Here is a 21,960-nt window from a genome sequence, read left to right on the forward strand (position 1 = left end):
ATATATACACATACATCTTATTCGCTCATTACAAACTTTAAACGTCTTTGTGTTTTGAGAAGTGAATTTAAGGACAAATTCCACATGTGATAATATTTAGCCAGTAAACTGATAATCCAGACTTTGACATTCTACTTCTACATCAGTTTATACATATTCATTCCCCACCTTTCAATGAATGTTTTAATGCTTCATTTCATATTCCATTAGGAATTGTTTTATTGAACTTTTCCGCATGCATTTTGTGATGAGAAAAAGCCCATCATTTCTGATGTAAAAATCTCTTCTATATTACGGTTTGTTCAGTGGTTATTTTAGATCTTCTGCCGCCTGTGAAATGGTTTATCAGAACTATAACTCTCACGATCCTGAATTCTGTCACAGTAGATAAGCTCAGTTTTCTCATGCATGATTTCTTCAGCACATTCATGTTTCCGACTCTAAAAAGCTTCTAAATGTTCTGCACGTTGACCTGTATGTTATATGGTCAGAATGAATGCATTCATGTGTGTGTGAAAACAGGCTGCAAGAGCTGAAGAATCAGACATTTAATAGATGAAGAGTGAGTGAAACTACAGATCAACGGGACACTCTGTGCCTTTACAAGACTTCATTTGTCACCTGTGCTCATGAGTAAAACAGACATAAAACCATTCAATTCTATATAACAGATGTGACTACACTTGAGAATAACGTTCAACAAGAAAATGAACACGTTTAAAGAAATGGAGACACTTTAAAGTCTCTCCTCTGTAACGATTGTTTTTTAAACCTATTTTCAGTCAGAAAAACAATGATGAGGATTTGGTGAAATAAAGCACTTCATTTAGCAGGTATATAGCAGGAATAGAAGAAAACAAAAGGTGATCGTCCAGAGGAGATAGTGGCGTGTTGAGCTGCTGTGTTCAGTAGTACGGCCTCCTGGGGTTATTCTGTTCAGAAAAAACATGACATGCATTACTTCTCTGATTTAAGGCCTTCTCAAATCCACTCAAGTCAAGTGAAATCGAAGTATTATTTAAACAAAAAAAGGGCTGTGACGCCATTACATTTTTTATCAAATTTTTTCACATGATGTTGTGATTAATTAATCTAATTAATCGCAACTTCATCACACATCACATTTGGGGCCAAAATATCATTTAAAGCCATAATAAGACAATACATAAAGTAGCTTCAGATGTTCAGAAGCTAAAACGGCCATCATTTAGTTTTTTCAGAAGCTGAATTATTATAATTAAAGACCAAAACAGTTTGGTTACTAACATTCATAAGAAACATCTTCCTTTTCCCCAAAGATACAGTAATTCAAGTTTGAAACGCCATAAGGGTAAGTACATGTAAATAAGCTGATTTTTTGGGGGCAAACTTTCACCAATTTATTAGTATTGTTATTATTTAACTTGTTTATTTTAATACTGTTAAAATTCTTTGAAGAATTAAAAGCTGCCAGTAGGTGGCGGTAAATGTCATTCATTTGATTCACTGAATTCGTTTAGGAATGCAGTCAATAGGCTTGTTCGAGATGGCCAAATTCTGCGCAGAATCGATCACCGGTGATCAGCGCGAGATGCATGCCGGTTAGAAATGTGTCCGAGCTACATCCTCCTTGCTCTGATGTCATGCTGACGTGTACCAAAAACTCTCTGAAATCCGCAGGCGAGCGCAGATGCTTCCCCCGACTGCGTGCATGAAAAGCATGATGGGAATCGACTTGCTGAAGACACAACTTAAATGCTCATTCGGCGATAATGTCAGCTGATGTCTTTTCTCTGAAGCGTTCCAGTAACTGAAGTAGTTTTTGTGATTTACATGTGGAAAATACATGTGTCCTCATAACCGATTCCATTTCATCTGCGATAGAAAGCGCCTTTTAATTTAGTTATTAAAGTATAACAAAAACATGACAAAACCAGATGGTATACAGTTTACATTCAAAAACATCCATTTTGAGAGGGGCTAAGACAAGAAAAAATGATAAAAGATCATACAAACCAAACAACAAAGACAAAAAAGAAATAAAAACAATCACAATTTTCAATCCATCCATATGAATAAATACAAAACAAGAAATATAATTTATATTATCGAACAAGTCTCACAAAATTCCAGCTTTTTATTATTTGCTCATGACAGCGTTTTTGAATATTGTCCCAAATAATTATTAAATACTATAAACGGGGTGATTAAAAAAATTACATTTGGGAATACAATTCTTAGCTAACAAAAGTAAGTTATTAATAAAAAAACTTTTGACCTCCTTTCCACAGTTTCCATATGATTTTTTTAAACGACATGTTAAATTCTAACACTTAAAAATATACTGTGTGTTTTCTGGAGATGAGTTACAGAATCTGCACAATATAGGAACTCTCCAGAAGGATAAATATCACATACAATTTTAAAATCATTTCTTTGGTTTTTGGGATAAACTGGAAACTTTAAATAGGAGCTTCTATCATGTTTCAGCATTCGTTTGTCAAAGAAAAGATCTCAATTCCTTGATACAGAGGAGAAATCTCCGCCATCCATGGTGCTTTGGGCCACCTGGGTGCTATCAGGATAAGAGACAAGTTCTGATCTCTCACCCTGGCCAGGGTAGGCAGTATCAGGCAGAGAGGAGGGAACGCATAGAGCAGCACTCGTGGCCACGAGTGAAAATAGAGAAGAACATAGGACAATGGTCGTTTTCGTGCGAGGCCGCAAGAGATCTGCGGCCGCATGGCCGTACCTCTGCCACAGAAGGCCCACTACCTGAGGGTGGAGACGCCAATCTCCGTAGAGCGGATTCCCCCTCGATAGAAGGTCCACTCCCCTGTTCAGAACGCCCGGAACATGGGTGGCTCGTACGGACAGAAAATGTCGCCTGCTCCATACCAACAGCTTGTGAGCCAGAGCATGGAGCTTGGAGGAAGCCATGCCCCCTTGGCGATTTATATATGCTACTGCAGTGGTGTTGTCGCAGCGTATCAGCACATGATGTCCCTGCAGGCGGGGCAAAAAATGCCTCCGAGCCTTCCACACAGAGAGGAGCTCCAAATAGTTTATATGGGCTAAGTGAAGAGTGTTTGGCTACACACAGTTCACTGTTCTGCCCTCTTGTGTGGCTCCCCATCCTGTTAAGGACGCATCTGTCGTAACCACTTTCCGCAACATGATCGCCCCTAGAGGAGTTCCATGAGCGTAAAACGCCATCTTCCTCCAGTGGCGCAGCGCTGTTAAGCACGAGCGCGTCACTGTTACGGTGCGACTGAGACCGTGCAAGGGGCTGAGGTGAAGAGATAGAACCCACTGCATATAAGCCCTCATTCTCAGAAGGCCCAGAGGCAAAACTTGAATTGCCGATGCCATAAAACCCTGTAATCTGAGACATGCGCGATACTGTACCCGTGCTCCTTCCTTGAATTGTGAGAGAGAATTCATGAATGAGCGGAACTTGTCTCCCACGATAAACGGGCATGCATTCAGCTCCAGACCCAGAAAAACAGTGATCTGGCTCGGAGAGGAGTTGCTCTTGCTCTCGTTCACTCTGAAGCCGAGAGAGGTGATGCGAGCGATCACACGGCGTGTGTCTTCCATCACTTCCTCCGCGGAATCGGCTATGATCAGCCAATCGTCTATATTTGTGAGGATTCTTAGACCCGCTATTCTGAGCGGCACCAGCCCCGCCTCCGCACACAGACAGAACACTCTCGGGCTCAGCGAGAGCCCGAAGGGTAGAACTGTGAACTCGTAACACACGCCCTTGTAGGCGAAACAAAGAAATTTCCTGTGCGGAGGATATATGCTTATGTGGAAAAAAGCATCTTTCAGATCGACTGATGTGAACCAGTCGTTCTGATGAATTGAACGAGAGAGAGTGCCGTGCGTTAACATTCTGAAATTGTATGTCCTTAAGTGTTTGTTCAACACTCTGAGATCCAGAATAGGACGAAGGGAGCCGTCCTTTTTCGGGACTAGGAAATAATGAGAATAAAACCCCTGGTTGTACAGATGCAAGGGTACCACCCGTACCGCCCCCTTCTCGAGAAGGGAGGAAATCTCGTCTTTCAGAACGTGAGCGGAGCTCTCTTCCGTGTGAGAAGAGAGGATTCCGCTGAAGCGCGGGGTTTTCTGGCAAAATGCCTGTAGCCCGTAGTGACGGTGCGAATAACCCAATTGGGGGCCGACACAGACTGCCGAGCTGTCGCATGAGCGCTGAGAGAGCCCACGCGCGTTGGGGATATACACAGAGCTGCCGGCACGGCCGGACTGCTCATTCGTGGTGCAATGGCGCCATCTAATGGACAGACTGGCAGTGACATGCGGGACATTGGAGAAACGGCTGCAGAGAGCAGAGCGTTTACTCTTGGTGTTTGGTTTTGATTCAGGTTTTTTATTTTCGAAACACACAGCGGGGGCCGAAGCCTTTAATGAGTGTATGAGGGGTGATTTGTGCAAACTCTGAAGAGGCTTTGGTAGAGCACTTTTCAACACCGGCAGGGCACTTATCACCATTGATCTTCTCTCTACCTCTGGAACAGGGAGCTGGTGAGTGGGATAGTGTATGGGGAACACCTGAACTTGTGTTGTGTGAGGGTGGGCACCCGAACACGGAAAAAGGGGCCCTTGGGTTGAGAACTTTCTCATCTTGGGTAAAGGGGGAAGAAAACTCAAACTTACGTCCAATGGGCTGGCTGCCCGTGAACCTGGACCAAGAAGCCCCTGAAGGGGCATATCAGTTATGCCTCTTGCGTTTGCCATCCGAAGTGGTGGGGTTAGGGGGCTTCTTTGCTGCAGATGCAGTATAAGATGACTTACCCCAGGTCTTAGGTGGCTGGTTAGTCTGCTGGCTAGGCTGCAGGCTGGGTTGCCTGTTGCGGGACTTGTGTTTGGCCGCATTATCAAACGGCCGATTTGAGGCCGGGGCCTGAGGGGGACGAGAGGGAGCCTGGCGTGGAGCAGTCTTCCTAGGCAAGCACAGCTTAAATGCCTCATCCTCCTTCTTCTTATCATCACAGCGCTGCTGCATTAGGGCAACCGCCGGACCGAAGAGAGCCTGGCCAGGCTCCACCGGGGCTCCTGCAATGCGCCTTTTCTCACTGTCGGGCAGACCAGAAAGATTTAGCCAGAGGGCACGTTCCCCCGTAACTGAAAGAGCCATAGAACGTCCGCTGGCCTGCTGGACGGCCATACGGGCATTGCGCAGAACCAGGTCATTAACAGTGATGATCTCTTTCCAGAGAGTAGGCGATGGGGAACCTTTATCCAGGTGCTTACCCATGTCCTCCAATAACTCAGCCTGGTAGGCTGAGAGGAGGGAGGAAACATTTAGCGCTCGCACCGAGAGAGCAGACGCTTTGTACGAGGTCTGAAAAACTGAAGCCGTAAAGCAGTCCATCTTGTTCGGGAGTGCTGGCTTGGGGGGAGCCAGAAGACCTCCCTGAGAGGGGCTGAGATGTCTAGCGATGGACGGCTCGATAATGGGAGGGTCACCCATACCGAGCGATGCCATATTCTTAACCTCCAGACCCGTTAAGCCATGCTTCAGGTCGAGCGGGTCGTTCCAAAAATGGCGCATGTGCTTAGCGCACGCAGGGACAATCGGCAAGAGCTGAACCGGCCGGGGGGCCGAGGAGTTTGCAGTCATAGATGTCCCTCTCCTGATCGGCGGTATCCTGGAGCGCCGGCCAATCGATGCCGAGCCGAGCGGCCACTCGCTCACACACCTCGAGGAGGATCGCGTGCGGTTGTGCAGCCATGCCGCTAACTGGAGTAGCCTGGACGGACTGGGTAGTGTCCTCGTTCTCCGAGCAAAGAGGGATCTTCATCTTCACCCGAGCCGGCAGGCTCACCATGAAACGACGAAACCCCGGGTAGGATATCGTCGAGTAAGCTCTCATCGGCCTGGTCGGCCCAACTGAGAGACGGCAGACTCTGGGAGGCCACCAGAGCTGTACCGCAATCGACCGCTTCAGTTGCTTTGCTGCAGTTTTCCGGCAGCGAAAGTGCTTCCTCGGCGTGTTTAAACCCCATACACACGAGGCAATAGTGATGGGTATCCCTTGCGGTGATAAGGGAGCTGCAGGCTGCAGGAGCAGATCGTTTATCCATGCGGAGAAACAGGCGGGAAGCCTGGTAATAGAAAGGACGGCGAGCGTGGGTGGCAAGCCGACCAATCGAAAATAAATAGCAACCAACCGTAAATCCTGACAACATGCCTGGCGAAGGCTGATCAGAGATATGTCCTTCTGTAGGCCAAGTGAAGTAGGACAAGCACAGTAAAGCTGCGTAGCAAAGAGGTCGCGAGAAGCGAATGTCAACTGAGGAAAGGTAGCGCGTGCAGTGCCTTTATGCATTAGGTGAGGGGGCGGGTCCTCACCTGGAATAGGGCTCGCGCTCCTGTCCGTCTAGCCAGACTTGGTGCAATTGGATGCTTCTACAGAGGTCAGGTACGGATGCCCTTCCCATAGGTGGATCTCGAAACGAGATGATGATAGAGAACGCAATCTATTCCATTGCTGGACAGCGTGATTTGGGAAGTGTCCGTGTTGCCTGCGCTGTTTCCACTCCTCACATTACTGCAGCCGCGAGGCGCATCTCAAACAAGCCTGATGACTCTGCATGAATGAGCCACTGATTCATTGATTCGCTCAAGAAACGTATTCATTTAGAAACGAAACCACGCTGTGTGTTCCTCAGAGACGTGCAACACTTCTCCTGAAGCTTTCTAGGTAATATTTTCATTGAAAAATTAGGAAAACAGACAATGTTGTCTATAAGATGCATCTTAAAATTGATTTATTATTTAATTAACTGTTATTTAAAATCAACATGACATGCACTGGTAGTTTTCTGGACAAATGCCTATTTCTGACAGTGTTCTGTATGTTATATCGCGCAGTAAGTTGTTGCCAGCATCATATTTGAACGGTTTGAAATGTAACCGTTAATGTTCCATAACGCGTGAATGATAATTTCAACATCTGTTTCAACACTTCTGTGCCGGACAGATGCACGTGACACTTGTGGGAGATCCAAAGAGTCAAAGGCATGAATTACTGGAGTGAACTGCAGCACTGCTCGAGCTGTCTCAGAGACTCACCAGAGGGTTCGGTCTGAAGCGGTATGCCAGCATCATTCTCTTACGGAACGCATCATACTCATCATCACTCTTACTGAGTTCAGCCGGTCTGTCCACACCGAAGCCTGCGCCGTCCACAGCTGTGGTGCCTCTGAAACACACACAGACATCATGCTAGGTAAGTTTGACAGGTTTAGAACGGAAACATACACGAGGGTGCGTGCGCTCACCTGTGGACGGGGTTCTTGATGCCCTGTCTGTCTGAGCCCAAACCTTCACCTTCTTTCCAGCCCATCTTCATCAACATCTTGAAGCCGATGTTCTCCACTGTCAGCTTGAACTCTTTATACTCGGAGTAATCCGGATCTCTGCCCTCCTGCACATCACAGACAGGAAGTTAACACATATCTGACTCCGCTGCTTCCTGTCTACAGCACAAGGTTTCCCAGTTAGAGTTGTAAGAGGAATGAAAATACAGCAACAAGTCTGAAATATTTGAACATCAATGAAGTTAAGCCAGTTTGCATTTATAACTTCTGAAGATTTTAGGCAAAATAAAAACACAGATTTCTAAGAGCAAGCAGTGACTGAACTGCAGACTTGTGGAAGACGTGAAGATGTCTAACCCGTGTCTCACCTTCAGAGCTTTAAACGTCTCCATGAACTTCTCCAGCTCATCCGGAGGAAGGAAATCGCCAATGAAATGCTTCCCTTTTCCCATCTCTGTCAGCTGCTCCGCCCACTCTGATCCAAACAACACACATCATTTCTGTCAATGCCAGAAGCACGTCACAGCACTGCGAATCCTAATGAACTCATGATACACAACGGTCATATTATTGACAGTATTGTGTGTTTTCTGTGACCTCTGGTCTTCTCCATCTCCATCTGTCTCAGTCTGTGCTCCCAGGTTCCCTCCTCAGAATCCACCTCCTCGTCGCTGTCATACTCGTGCTGATGATTCTTGATGGTCTTCTCCCACAACAGCTGCATGTCCTGCATGGCTCGCTTGTGCTTCATTATCATATCGTACATCTCCTGCATCTGATGTGCACACAGTTAATCCTGTCAGATTCACTTTATGTTCTTTCATGTGCTTGTACAGCTGACGTTAACACAGTGCTCACTAGGGCTGGGCAAAAAAACGGATTTATCCTTTAATCGTCTTTAAAAAATGCGATCGATTCTCAAACGTCATGAATCCATTTTTTCTTTCATATTTCCACAAGCATTGAACATACTGTAGTCGTGAATCTTATTGCTACTACTAGTCTTCTCCACTAGATGTCACTTTTGTTTTTACAACTGGGATGTACAACATGGATCCTATTGGTCGTTGATTGCTTAATTAACATGGCAGATGGTGTTTTGTTCAGACGAAGCGCATAATGACATACACTGAAAATAATTACGTGTAGAATTTACTTAATTTGCATGAATATTTAGTAAGTAAAATGTGCTGCTATAATTCAAGTACAACTTACTAACCAGATTTAAGTCAATTCTACTTGTTAAATACATTTAGTGTTTGTTAAAGTGTTAGGTAAATATTACTTAAAGTAAAAATAAAAAAGACTACAGTACGTTGAACAAAATCATGTGTCTAACTAAAACTTCACGGTTCACTTACTTTCATATTGAAATATACTATTTTTTTACATCATAGACGGTCAAGTGAGAAGAGACTGGTGGTGTCTGTGCTGGCATTAGCACACTTACTGCTCAAAAAGTGAATAGCGGTCACTAGCGGTATTGAAGTACGCATACCTGGTGGTGGTAGCTACTGTATATCCGTTCTAGTCACAACGGAGGCGCAAGGGCTCATTTCTCTCGCAGCGTGACTCTATGCAGTGAGCAGCACATTCACTTCACCACACGGCGACAACAAGCTGTATTAAAATACAGAATGTTCAGAAAGTAGACACGAAACGAGTCTGAAATTGCAACTCAAAACTATGACGTCACAAATATGTTAATTGGCGTGTGACATCACCAAACGCCACAGTTCCACAGATTCCTAGCGGAAACACTGCAAGTTTGTGGCTTTTCGTTTGTTTTGATTAATTCACCATTGTAATCTGATGTTTACAGTTTCTTTTAAGAAATATCTACGGTATATGATTTTTATCTGTATGCACGCGTTGAACTGAATCGAGAATGGAATGGGAACATCTGAATGGATACCCAGCCCTCGTGCTCACGGTCATCTTTAGTGTGTCTGTGACACTGATCTATATTAATGACTGGATTGGGCATAGAACGCTAAAGGCCAATTTATGGTTCTGCGTAGTACCTACGCCTTAACCTACGGCGTAGCCTACGCAGAGCCGCGTACCCTGTGCATAGCCTACGCCGTAGACTGACTCGCACCTCTCCAAAACTGTAACATCGCGTCAACTCAATGCGGACCCTACGCGAACCAAAAGCGCTGTGATTGGTCGGTTTGGCAGCATCGTACTTCCTTCTACGCATTTCTGGCGTCTTCTTCCGGCACGTTCAGAGTCCACAAAAGAACAACATGGCGAGCATCGACATCGACCAGGTACTGAACGTCTGATTGAAGAGGTTCGGAAATACACGCATCTGTATGACTCCTCTTCGGCGGACTATAAAAACTGTTCGATCGCTGCGAATTCTTGGAGAGAGATTTCCTCTAATGTCAGTTTGGAAGAGTGTCAGCAAAAGACATGAAGAACTTCGCACTTTATAAACACTGTGCACGATCTTTTGCACTTTATTGGCTTTATAGTTTTATTTTTTGTTTTACCTTTTATTGTTACTAGTTTTTTTTGAAAGTTTTATATTTGTGTTAATATTGCATTGTATACTCATCTATACATAGTTTGCACTTTTACATATTCTGTTCTTTGACTTTTTGCAAATAAAGAACACAATTGTGACACTTCCAGATCTTGGTTGCATTTCGTTTCATTTTTAACTAAACAATTAATAGGGTGAGTTGTCCATGACAAAATATGATATTCTATCAGGGTATCATTTCAATACACAGTTTTGACATCTATGTATGTGTTCTGCGTAAATGAGTACACCCCTTTGAAAAGTATACTTTTTTTCAACAATATCTAAATGAACACACATAAAAATAAAAAATGTGGACAAGACTAAGTTTAATATAACATCTGTTTAACTTCTAACATGAAAGTAAGGTTAATAATATAACGGATTACACATTTTTCTGTTTCGATCAGCTCCAACTCCATTCAGATGCGATCATCCTCCATTGTCGTTTACATACACTAGCATACACACAAAACATCGGCGAAGAAGAGCAAACCCGTGAAAACACAAAGAGCCAACTAGCGTTTCGGCGGTGTAATTGCAGTACGACGCATACTCTCAACGCAGAACCATAAATGCTCACGACGGCGTCGTCTACGTACGTAGGCTACGCCCTACGCAGAAGTAAAAATCGCGCTTTAACCAACGGCAGCCACCGCAAGTGTTCACGCCGCCATGATGGTATGGCCAACTGACAGAGAGCGCCATTGACTTACAGTCAAAATAACCATCTAAAACAACCCGGTTTGCAGCGTCCCACGCGCCACGATTTGTTGTACGTTTAAATTTATTGTTACTTGTGATGTTTTATCCAAGGTTTATGTTTATTTTGGGCAGAATAGCGATGTATAGAAATGGTGAGTGTGTATTGCACACAGTTCTGTTGTATAAATGTTTCGACTTTACAAACATACAGTGCACAGTCTATATTTATCTGTATATAGAATGAGCACATTTGTCATATGTTTCGTTGTCTCGTTTTTCTGTTGATCTGTAATGTACGCTACTGTGATGATGACGAATGTAACACACTCAGAGATGGGAAAATGCACGACTTTCAATAACTTATCTTCAATAAAAGACATGTGTGTTGTGAGAGACATGTGCTGGGACACTTCAGTTAGGAACACGGGGGCTGGTAAGGTACCGTTTCATCATTGAATCAATAGAATGTTTGGGAAAAGCAACATGGCGGCGCGGTGGCTTCAGTGTAATGACATCATGAGCAATCCAGTCATTTCTATAGATCAGTGGTCTGGGATATTGTGTGTTCATACTTCCTGTTGCTCTTTAAGTTGTTTCTTCTGGTCCTCCGATAGTTCGGTCACACCCACCAGACCCACCGGCTTCCCCTTCTTATACCCCAGACTGCTGAGCTCTTGATCTACACACACAGCAGAAACATCCAGGTAGATGTCTTGCTTTCTTCAGAACTGAGGTTTAGTAAAAAACATCTGTATGTTCAGTCAAACCCATCACAGATCTATGAAAGCGTGTGTGTGTGTGTGTACCAGTCAGTGCAGGAGAACTGCTTGCGGCCGCTGGGATCTGAGCGCTGATGAGCGCGGTAGTGGCCAGCGACGCTTTATCATCTTCAGCTCCCCATCTGCTCTTCCTCTTCCTCTTGAGCGCAGGGGCCGTGTGCTCGTGTGAGGGTGTCTGAGGGGCCGTGGGGCGACTGGACGTCTGGATCTCAGAGCCGCTGGCCGCCCGCCGAAACTCGTCCACTTTGGCTTTGTAGAAGCGATGCGCCGCGCTCTGATACTCGTACAAAAAACTGATGACACACGAAACACGCTCCGATTTACTCAACAACATGCGTGACAAATGTTGGACAGCCACTAAAATACAGGGTGTCAAACACACTATTACACACAACAGATGAAGCTTTCAAAGTCATGTAACAGAGCAGTGGTGTCGTCACCTGAAGGCAGGATTGTCTCGGTTCTGTTGAGCAGCCATGATCTCCGCCTCTGGACCGCCATCGGCCACGAAATGCGCCAGTTTCTCCGCCACCTTCCTGGTGCTCTCGTCCACTGAGGGGGAGACTTTAAGCAGTCTATCAGAACTGGCACCAACTCACACTAATAAACCTCCACTATGAGAGCAACTGCAGGGAGCGGGGGGTGGGAAGAGGAAAGTAATATTTGCCTACCAAACACTTCCAGTAATACAGTCATGATGAGACGTGTTCGTTTGGTTACGTCTCAACATTCACAGTCAACTTTAAAGATGCTGATCTCTCAAATGAGAGCGTATTGACACACACATGAACGGGCTCGTGGGCGTCTGGCTGATACTAGTTTTGAACAGAGCTCATCTTTGATTTAGACTCGGTCTACACTAGTGAGTTTTCATTTTCAAAACGCTCTTCGTCCACACTGAAACGTCTGAAAACGCTTACATCCTGTGTACTGCGCATGAGTAAAACCTAAGACACGTTAGCATGTGTCATTTCTGGCAGGCGTTTATTTACTTTCTGCCTTATTATGTCACGGCAATGTGGAGCAAAGACAGTTTTTTTTTAAATGGACGGACAATGAGCTCACTTAGAGATGTTGCTGCGAGTAACACAAGAGTATAAAGCTGCAAAAACAATAACTGAGTAATTCAATATTCCGTCTCCTAGAATGCGATCTAAAGTATGCATGAACTGTCATTAAAGGAGTCATATGACACGGCTAAAAGGAATATTATGGTTTGTTTTAGATGTGATGTAATGTGTCTACAGGATTTAAGGTTCAAAAACGCTGTATTTTCCACACACGTGCATGTTTGTATCTCCTCTTTGCTCCGCCTCTCTGAAACGCACGGAAGCTCACGGCTCTGAAAAGCGAGGTGTGCTGTGATTGGCCAGTTCACCAGTGCGTAGTGATTGGTGGAATACTGCAAGCGTGTGAGGGAAATGTAACGCCTCTGACCATATTTGGAACATCAGGTTCCTCTTCAATTGTACTGACAGGTACGCCCACCTTACTTGCGTCTACATTTGGGCGGTCTTAGTCAAATCAGACCACCAGCTGATGTAGATTTGTGGGGGTGTGGCTACACGAGGTGTTTCAGGCAGGTCTGGTGAGCATTCGCTTTTACATAGAATGACTCTTTTGTTCCCACACTTTCATTTCTGCAATTATACGTGTTTAATACATGCATGAGCGACTTATAACACACCAAAGACACAGAACAACACGTGTTCACGCCATATGACCCCTTTAATGCTATCAAACAGGAGAGCAGCTGAAACAACTGCATCACATGACGAAAAATCCCTCATTGTTTTTAAACCCCCCCCGTTTTCCTCATCCACACTACAATGCGAAAACAGCATTTGCAAATGTATCCACTCTTTCAAAAAGCTCTGTTTTCATTGACAAAAACGGCATCTCAGTGTGGGCGAAAGGCCAAAACGGAGAGAAAAGGCTGGGGTTTCAAAGGAAAAGACGTTAGTGTGGACAGGGTCTTATAGTGACGGTCTGGGGTTATATTCTCTTGACTATTGAAAAACATTCTCCATATGAGCCCTTACCATCAGACTGCGCAGACTGATCTCGTCTGATCTCAGCAACTCTTCTCCTGTAGTACTGATAGTCCTTACTGTTCTTCTCAAACAAGAACCTATGAGACACAATCCCATTCAGTGGTTTTTAGGAATCATCTTTAATAAACTACTGTATTCGATGGGAAACATACGAGAAGACAGGATTGTCTTTGTAGTCCTCCATGACCTTCTTCTCCAGCTCAGCTCCTCCTTCAGCGACAAACATGGCCATCTTTTCGATGAGGAGGTGGATGTCTTCATCCTCTGGGGGGGGAACTTTAAGCAGGCTATGAGAACTCCACGTAATATAATACAGCACACAAGCACATCCATCAAACATGGAGGATGGATTCAGGTTTGGAGTAACATCAGAACGGTGATGAGAAAGAAAGAGACAGGCAGTGATACCTTTGACCTCCAGATAGTGTGCATCCTCCTCCTCCTCATCTTCATCATCCGGTGAGCTGAACACACTGGGTCGGGCCGCCAGAACCGTGGTCTGTTTGGACTGGGAATAGTTCTTGAACTGATTGATCATGCTGCTGACGGCCAAAGCCGGCCGTTTACCGATGAGTATGCTCTTTTTTGGCCCCTGCGTCGTAGTCGCCGATTGGTCCTCACTAGAGGGGGCGGGGCCATTAGAGTCACTTTTCGATCCTAGAGGAAAATACAAAACCAGACTGTAGTGACACTGAAAACCTGTGAGCACCATTTCTCCTTCTCATACAGACATTTGGATTAATTAGACATGTCACATTTGGAGCAGATTATTTTACTGCAGAACTTGAGTCATAAACGATCATCTGAGCTGACGTCAGACATCCTGAAGATTCAGCTCTTCCACATGTATGTAATACACACCCGTATTTATGGCTGTCCACTCGTTATCAATGACAAAACATGTGAGAGTAAAAAGAAACCCACCTGCTTCAGTGCTGGATTTCTCTCTCTGCAACTTCAGAAACTGCTGCAGAAAACTGCCGTCATTCACAAACTTATTTGATAATGAAGATGATGATGAGGGCGACGACGACGAAGACGCCGCCTGTGATGGAGGAGAACTGAGAGAAACACACAGATCAACACACAGGTGGGTGTGTGTGTCGTGTTCATCACATGTGATGTGTCAAGTCACCTGATGGCTTTGTTCGGACTCGGGCTTGACTTCTGCTGCCTCTGTTCTCTCAGCTTGGCCTCGATCTCTCTTTTCTTCTGAGCGATCAGTTCCTCCTGCTTCAGGATCACGTTCATCTTACTGTTCTGATGAGACTTCCATCCACCACGACCTGACACAACGGGAACATCGTCAACAATTCAACCGAAGTGAAATACACACACACCGCATTACACACAGATTTAGATCTGAAATGAGTTCAGTTCGGTTTTATGTACCTTAATCTGTGATTTAAATACAAAATGATGTGTTTTCCTCTGATTTACATCAAGTTATTGCATTAGTCAGTTGGTAATGAAATCTTGCATCTGATGCGGCAAAAACATTCACAGAACTGACACTGACTAACTCTTTAGGATCAAGAATCAAGGAAAGATTTCTGTTATTATTTAACGCTGTAAGGTTCATTCTTGTTATCGCGTTTAATCACCAGCAACACGACAGATAAATGTTTATTTACAGCTCGCGCAGTTTAGCACCGATGCTGTGAGCACAACAGAGATTAAATGTCAGTAAACACACACAAATCAACACGTGTCAGTGAACACAACACTCGCGATGGTGTCAATATGTCGTCGTGTGCTTCTATACAGAATAAACGCTTTATATGTCGTTTGTTGTGATACCTGTATCGTTGGACTCCATCGCGTTAATGTTGAGCAGCAGCAACAGCGTCTTCTTCTACAGCTACAGCAGAAGTGAGCGTCGCGTGACACAGCGCCGCCTAGCGGCCCCCCACTGCACTTCATCGCTTCTTTCTTGCATTTTAACGCAATAGTTTTTCCTAAATTAAAACGTCTGTCATTTACTTTCCCTTGTATGGAAGCCCATTTCCGCCACGTGATAAAAAAAATCAGACTCTAAGAAGTCATAATTATGAGATACAAAATCGAAATTATGAGATAAAAAGTCATAATTATGAGATAAAAAGTCAAAATTATGAGATAAAAAGTCAAAATTATGAGATAAAAAGTCATAATTATGAGATAAAAAGTCAAAATTATGAGATAAAAAGTCAAAATTATGAGATAAAAAATCATAATTATGAGATAAAAAGTCAAAATTATGAGATTGAAAATCGTAATTATGATTTAACATGCGCAGTGCAGGCAAGACACTGCACGCTTGCGACATCCGTTGCTTAATACGGTGTAAATATAAATAACTGTACATTTTTTATTTTATTTAATTAGGCTGAAACAAGCAACCTGATTAATTTGTTTTGAACTGATCCGAAGTCCCATTTTAGAAGCCTCATCAAACAGAAAAATTACTAAAATACTACAAATTGACAGGCCACATTTTAGAATTATAGTACTCATCATAACTTCATCTAGGAATTATGTTTAAAAGCATCCAGAATAAATCAAAACTATATGCAGGACTAAAGAATATATGTAGCATATTCAAAGTAGCCACCCTTTCCAAAATTGTACTCTTGGCATGATCGAGCAGCTTCTTGAAATTTCACCTTGTAGGAAGATTTTTCAATAGTATTGGCAGAAATTTCATCTATTCATTTCTTGGCTGCTTTTTTTATTTGGTCCTCAATTTTTGTCGTCTAATAAAATAAATTAATATGTTGCCACGATTATATTTTTGTCTACTCAAGTCATTTCAAACATTTAAACATATCTTCAGATTAAAAGACTTTAAGACATGAGAAACATTTCAGTCAAAGATTCAAGTGTTTTAGAACTTTTAAACAGCAGTGTATTTTTTGCCCTCCAAAATCATACATCAAAAATTATGCATTTAAGAGATGGCTTCACAAATCTATGATATTACTACTACTGCATGTTTCACAATAGAAACCTCTCTGGGTTTTTACTGGTAGTTTGTTGGCTTCAGCAGGCATGTTATCTGGTAGATAGGAACCAGTGAAATACTTTTCTCATAGATCTTTTGTTGAAAGGATTCCATATACATTGTACATTGAATGTGGCCCAAAACACACAATATTTTGTAATTGTTTGGCTGTGGAGTCCATCAGGTTCCTGGGCTCCACCGTCTCAAAGGACCTGAAGTGGGAGACCCACATAGGGCCCAACAAAGGTTGTTCTGTGTGCTTTAATCCCTTTCAGGTTTGCCTCGGCTACTCAGTTGATCACAAGTGGACAAGAACGGATAGTCCAGATTGCTGAAAAGATCATTGGTGCTTTCTTTCCCACTCTTGTAAAGTGCAATCATTACAGACTTGATACACCCTGGACACAACATCTTTGAACTGTTGCCATCTGGCCGATGCTTCAGAAGGAGTACTAGAGCATCTGGACATATTGCTTTTAATAAATTTGAATATTCGCAAATTTCCAATCTATTTTACATACAGTATATTACTTCTGTGCAACTGTCTATTTACAGTTGTATTTATTTATATTTTTATATATTTTGTACTCTGTTTTATTATTATGTGTCTGCTGATGCATTTGGATGTCTGCACTGGAAGCTTAAAAAAATACTGAAAACTGAAAACAAATAACTAAAATATATATATAACCAATCGCAACTGGTTTGTAAAACCACCGAGTTGCATTTACACCATTCTAACCAGCGGATGTCACCAGCGTGCGGTGTCCTGGCTGCACTGCGCATGTGCACGTTAAGTCATAATTTTGACTTTTTATCTCATAATTTTGACTTTTTATCTCATAATTATGACTTTTTATCTCATAATTTTGACTGTTTATCTCATAATTATGACTTTTTATCTCATAATTTTGACTTTTTATCTCATAATTTTGACTTTTTATCTCATAATTATGACTTTTTAGAGCCTGATTTTTTTTATCACATGGCGGAAACGGGCTTCCATACCCTTGTGATGTTCAAAGCCTGTACAAGTTTAAATCAACTCCAACTGAAAGCAACTTTCTTGGTGTCTTAATCCTCAAGTATGTCATCATTACTTAAAAGTAAAACACACTCACACAATTTTCTCTCACAAAACACCATTGTCACTAATATTATGATGTTTTGATAACATGGTGCCATAATAAAAGTCTAGGAAACCATCACAGGTCCAATCACATGACAGTTTTATTAGTGAGGTGACATCAAACTGTTCTTGCAAACCGTTAACAAAAAGTTGCATTTTATTTTTTTAGCAGTATAGAGCAATCAAATAGGTGTTTCTTAGATAAATGTTAAGATCAAATGTTCCTATTTCAAATAAACCATATACTGACATGATACAGTTTTTTTGGAAAGTGAGGTTACAAAATGATAGCCTTGTTTTCATGATGGGTTAGTAAGTTGTCTACATTTTTGATGTTACATGCGTTGTGAATTCTGTAGACTGTTAGCTGTTTTCCTTGTTTTAGAGACTGAATAAAATTTTGAAGGATTTAACTATTTGTAAGTAAGACTAGTCAGACTTAGACAAGTTAGATAATAATGTAGTTGATGAGTTACAAAATCGTTTAGTTTTGTCTGAAATCAAATTTAGCAATAACCACCTGCCTTAATAGATAAAACTGTGGTTACGAGGTGTGTGCATGCTTTGCAGTTCTTTTTTCAATTTTCACCATCAAAATTAATCAAATGAAAATTGGTTTCAAACTTTCATTTTCAATTTTCATACTTCACAAATGGATAATTGTCTCTGTTTCATTTTCAATTATACGTGTTTGGGTAATTGCTTCAGAATTTCTGATTTTCGAACAAACACAAAAATTACTTGTTTTTCTAATTTTACATTTATGTGCTTGCGCTTGTAGCTGGATCGTACCATTATCGCCGTTGGTAGGGGTTTAAAGTGCGTACTACTGTTTATATCAGATCACCGTTACCTTTGCACGTTAACCACATTGTCGGGACAATGAGTGGAGTGCGCCTGATTCATATGAAAGTGTGATCCGTCGGTTGGTAGAATGTCCATCTAGAAAACATGTCGCTTTCACGGTTAATGTGTAATTATTATGAGACGTTATATTATCCCATTATAACATGAACATATATCGTTTGAACGCCATATTATCCCAGGGACGTCATTTCCACTGGGGACAGGGGGGCATGTCCCCCTCACTTTTCAAAATCCCGTTCGTGTCCCCCTCACTTTCAAATGTGTTTGTAATGATTTTTTAACCACACGCCGTCATCGCCACAGAGAAGTAGCCTACTGGAACGAGCAGGACACAGAGAGTCTGCCTGTGTCGATGCGCGATCACTGAAAGATTGTTTTCAATCACGTGGTTTTGATTTGAATTGACTAGAAACCTGTTTTACTTGGTCGTTGTTTCGGTAGGCTATGTTAAGCTGTTTCCTTATAATGGACTTATGTGGAGAAGAAACGCGCAACGCGTGATTTATTACTTTTTTTGTTTAATAAGGACTCGTTCTTTTAACAGCGGTTAGTGTTTATGACAAGGCTTGACATGACAACTGTACGTTAAACCTCGTTAAGCATTTTAGAAAGTCATCCTCGTCACCTTCCGACCGCAGATTCAGGTTTACAAACCAAGTTTTCCTCCGTTTCTCAGTCAGTTCTCGCATTTCCCCCTTCATGAACATCCACTTTTGCTACACAATAAAAACACATTTTGGTTTAATCAATTTAAACAATCAAAAACAACGCAAAACATAGGTATTTTGAATTTGTGATAGGATTCACATCAAAAACATTTCCCCCCATAATCTCGTTATTATGACATAATTGAGTGGAAAAATAAAATGTATGTGGCAGCAATATGCCACCGTACGTAATAACTCGGGCTGCGACTGATACAAGTTATCCATCACTTCTACTTTTTGTGCGTGCACTCACTGCACTTGCTGCCCGGTCGTTCCCAATGACATACAGATCCGCAGCATTGCCATCTACTGACTAAAACCAAAACGGCAACCGATGTCGAAAAGAGTAATGATTACAGACCAGACAGTAGTGTTAGTAAAAATATATTTAATACATGTGTAATACACAAGGGAGATAAATATGATTAGATAAACCGTAGGCCTTTCATAACGCGACAGCGCTGTGGGTCCGTAGGAGGCTGTAGACTACACCCCCACCACCGGCGATAATGGTACGATCCAGCTGCAAGCGCAACCACATAAATGTAAAATTAGAAAAACAAGTAATTTTTGTGTTTGTTCAAAAATCAGAAATTTTGAAGCAATTACCCAAACACGTATAATTACAAATGAAACTGAGAGACAATTATCCATTTGTGAAGTACTCATGAAAATTGAAAATGAAAGTTTGAAACCAATTTTCATTTGATTAATTTTGATGGTGAAAATTGAAAAAAGAACTGCAAATCGTTACACAGGGGGGTTAGGAATATAAATACAAATGGTTGAAATATTGCTGCAACATTGAGCAACCCAATTTACTGGTTTAAATGAACCCAGGATGCTTTCTGCCCTTTAGTGAATTGGTGTATTTTTTGTTGTATTTTTTAAAGTGCTTGAATGTTTTATTTTCTGACACCTTTCCTGTTTTACTTTTGACTTAATAATTATATTAATTATGTGGCTTCCTTTGTACCTTTATGAAGCAGCATGAATCCTAATTTTAAAGTCATAATTTTGTATAAGCAATGTAAGGGTCAAATAAAAATCTGGCCAAATCAAATGCCCTGAATTCTGCCATGTGATTATTACAGTAAAGGGTGATTTATATAAGGTTATTTAAAATGTAATTTGCATACCATCCAACACACGTTTTTTAAACTGTAAAAATAATGCTTTTAAAATCGGATATTCCTTCAATTTTTGGAATAGGGTTAATGGTTTGTGATATTGGCCTGCTACACTGGGAAAGCATTATTACTGTAATACCTTACTTGTCCACTGGGAGGCAAACACGTTACGTTAATAAAGCTGTTTTAACATTGTACATGCGCTAGGTTCGGTGCGTTCTACAGTTTTTGTGTTACGCGAAGTTTCTTTTGCATTCTCATTTTACCATGTGTTGTGATACAACAGCTTCTTTGTATAGTACTGGGGGAATATCTGTGTTTCTAATTGGAGAAGCACTGCCTCATTATAATATCAACTCCTCCTCCAGACTTTCTTATTAAGCCTTTCCAGGCTTATTACAAAAACTCCAATTGGTCCAAAACGCGGCAGCTCGAGTTCTTACGCGTACAAAAAAGTATGAACATATTAGCCCGGTTCTGTCAACCTTGCACTGGTTACCTATAAAGCATCGCGTTAACTTTAAAATCTTGCTTATTACCTATAAAGCCTTACATGGTTTAGCTCCTCAGTACTTGAATGAACTCCTTTTGTATTACAGTCCTTCACGTGCATTACGCTCTCAGGCGTCCTGTCAGTTGGTAATACCTAGAATTTCAAAATCAAGTGCAGGTGGTAGATCCTTTTCCTATCTAGCGCCTAAACTTTGGAATAGTCTTCCCTGCACTGTCCGGGAGGCAGACACACTCTGTCAGTTTAAATCTAGACTAAAGACGCATCTTTTTAATCTTGCATACACTACTCTTCCATAATATAAATCTTCAGAGGGTTTAGGCTGCATTAGTTAGATCAACCGGAACCAAAAACACAACTGATGTACTTGTTGCATCAAAGAGTACAGAACAGTACTCTACTCTCAGCCAGTCTTGTCTCATTGTTCCAAGGTTACCACAGCGAGCAGGATGCAGTTCATGGCCTGACCTGATGGTAGAGCGGAGAATGGGAAGTGGGGACCTGACAAGAGCTGAGATGATAGAGCTGGATAAAGAAGGACGCGGTCTCTTGACATGTCTTCACCACAAAATTTCAAATGCTATTAGATTATTAATGATAATCTTAAACTATAATTTATTTTATTATTAAGTTTATTTATTTTATTTAGCCTTGTTGTGCAAGTTCTCTGGAGCTTGTGCAGAGGCAGCAGCTTTTGCCAGAGGGGAACTGGAATCCCCTGGTTGGGCCTGGGTTCTCCTGAGGTTTTTTTTCTCGATTAGAGTTTTGGGTTCCTCGCCACCGTTTGCATACTGTTTTTGCACTATCTGCCTGACCGGGGGGGCTGCTTTAGAATCTTAAAGTTTTACTTAATTAATATTGCATATAGGAATTTATGAGAATGGGCCGACTGATTCAAGCTGATAGAAGAGCAACTTTGACTGAAATAACCACTCGTTACAACCGAGGTATGCAGCAAAGCATTTGTGAAGCCACAACACGCACAACCTTGAGGCAGATGGGCTACAACAGCAGAAGACCCCACCGGGTACCACTCATCTCCACTACAAATAGGAAAAAGAGGCTACAATTTGCACGAGCTCACCAAAATTGGACAGTTGAAGACTGGAAAAATGTTGCCTGGTCTGATGAGTCTCGATTTCTGTTGAGACATTCAAATGGTAGAGTCAGAATTTGGCGTAAACAGAATGAGAACATGGATCCATCATGCCTTGTTACCACTGTGCAGGCTGG

The 21,960-nt window shown here is 42.2% G+C and overlaps 1 protein-coding gene across 2 annotated transcripts; it reads right to left on the reverse strand.

The window, feature by feature from the left end:
- Window positions 1–533: 533 nt before the first annotated feature.
- Window positions 534–15,284, reverse strand: sugp1 (SURP and G patch domain containing 1). 2 transcript variants are annotated; one of them, XM_057333291.1, is made up of 14 exons: window positions 15,201–15,284; window positions 14,536–14,686; window positions 14,325–14,461; window positions 13,809–14,057; window positions 13,553–13,676; window positions 13,389–13,477; window positions 11,787–11,898; window positions 11,374–11,639; window positions 11,140–11,246; window positions 7,930–8,107; window positions 7,701–7,807; window positions 7,294–7,439; window positions 7,085–7,214; window positions 534–932 (listed from the first exon to the last, which is right to left on the reverse strand). In XM_057333291.1, exons 1-14 carry the CDS (start codon window positions 15,217–15,219, stop codon window positions 906–908), a joined length of 1,842 nt encoding a protein of 613 aa, XP_057189274.1. In that variant the 5' UTR covers window positions 15,220–15,284; the 3' UTR covers window positions 534–905. The 2 variants fall into 2 exon arrangements, with proteins under 2 accessions (XP_057189274.1, XP_057189273.1); XM_057333290.1 differs by having other exon boundaries at window positions 11,787–11,910.
- Between the last annotated feature and the right edge of the window lie 6,676 nt (window positions 15,285–21,960).

Source organism: Triplophysa rosa, linkage group LG5, assembly GCF_024868665.1.
Source record: "Triplophysa rosa linkage group LG5, Trosa_1v2, whole genome shotgun sequence".
Lineage (NCBI taxonomy): Eukaryota > Metazoa > Chordata > Actinopteri > Cypriniformes > Nemacheilidae > Triplophysa > Triplophysa rosa.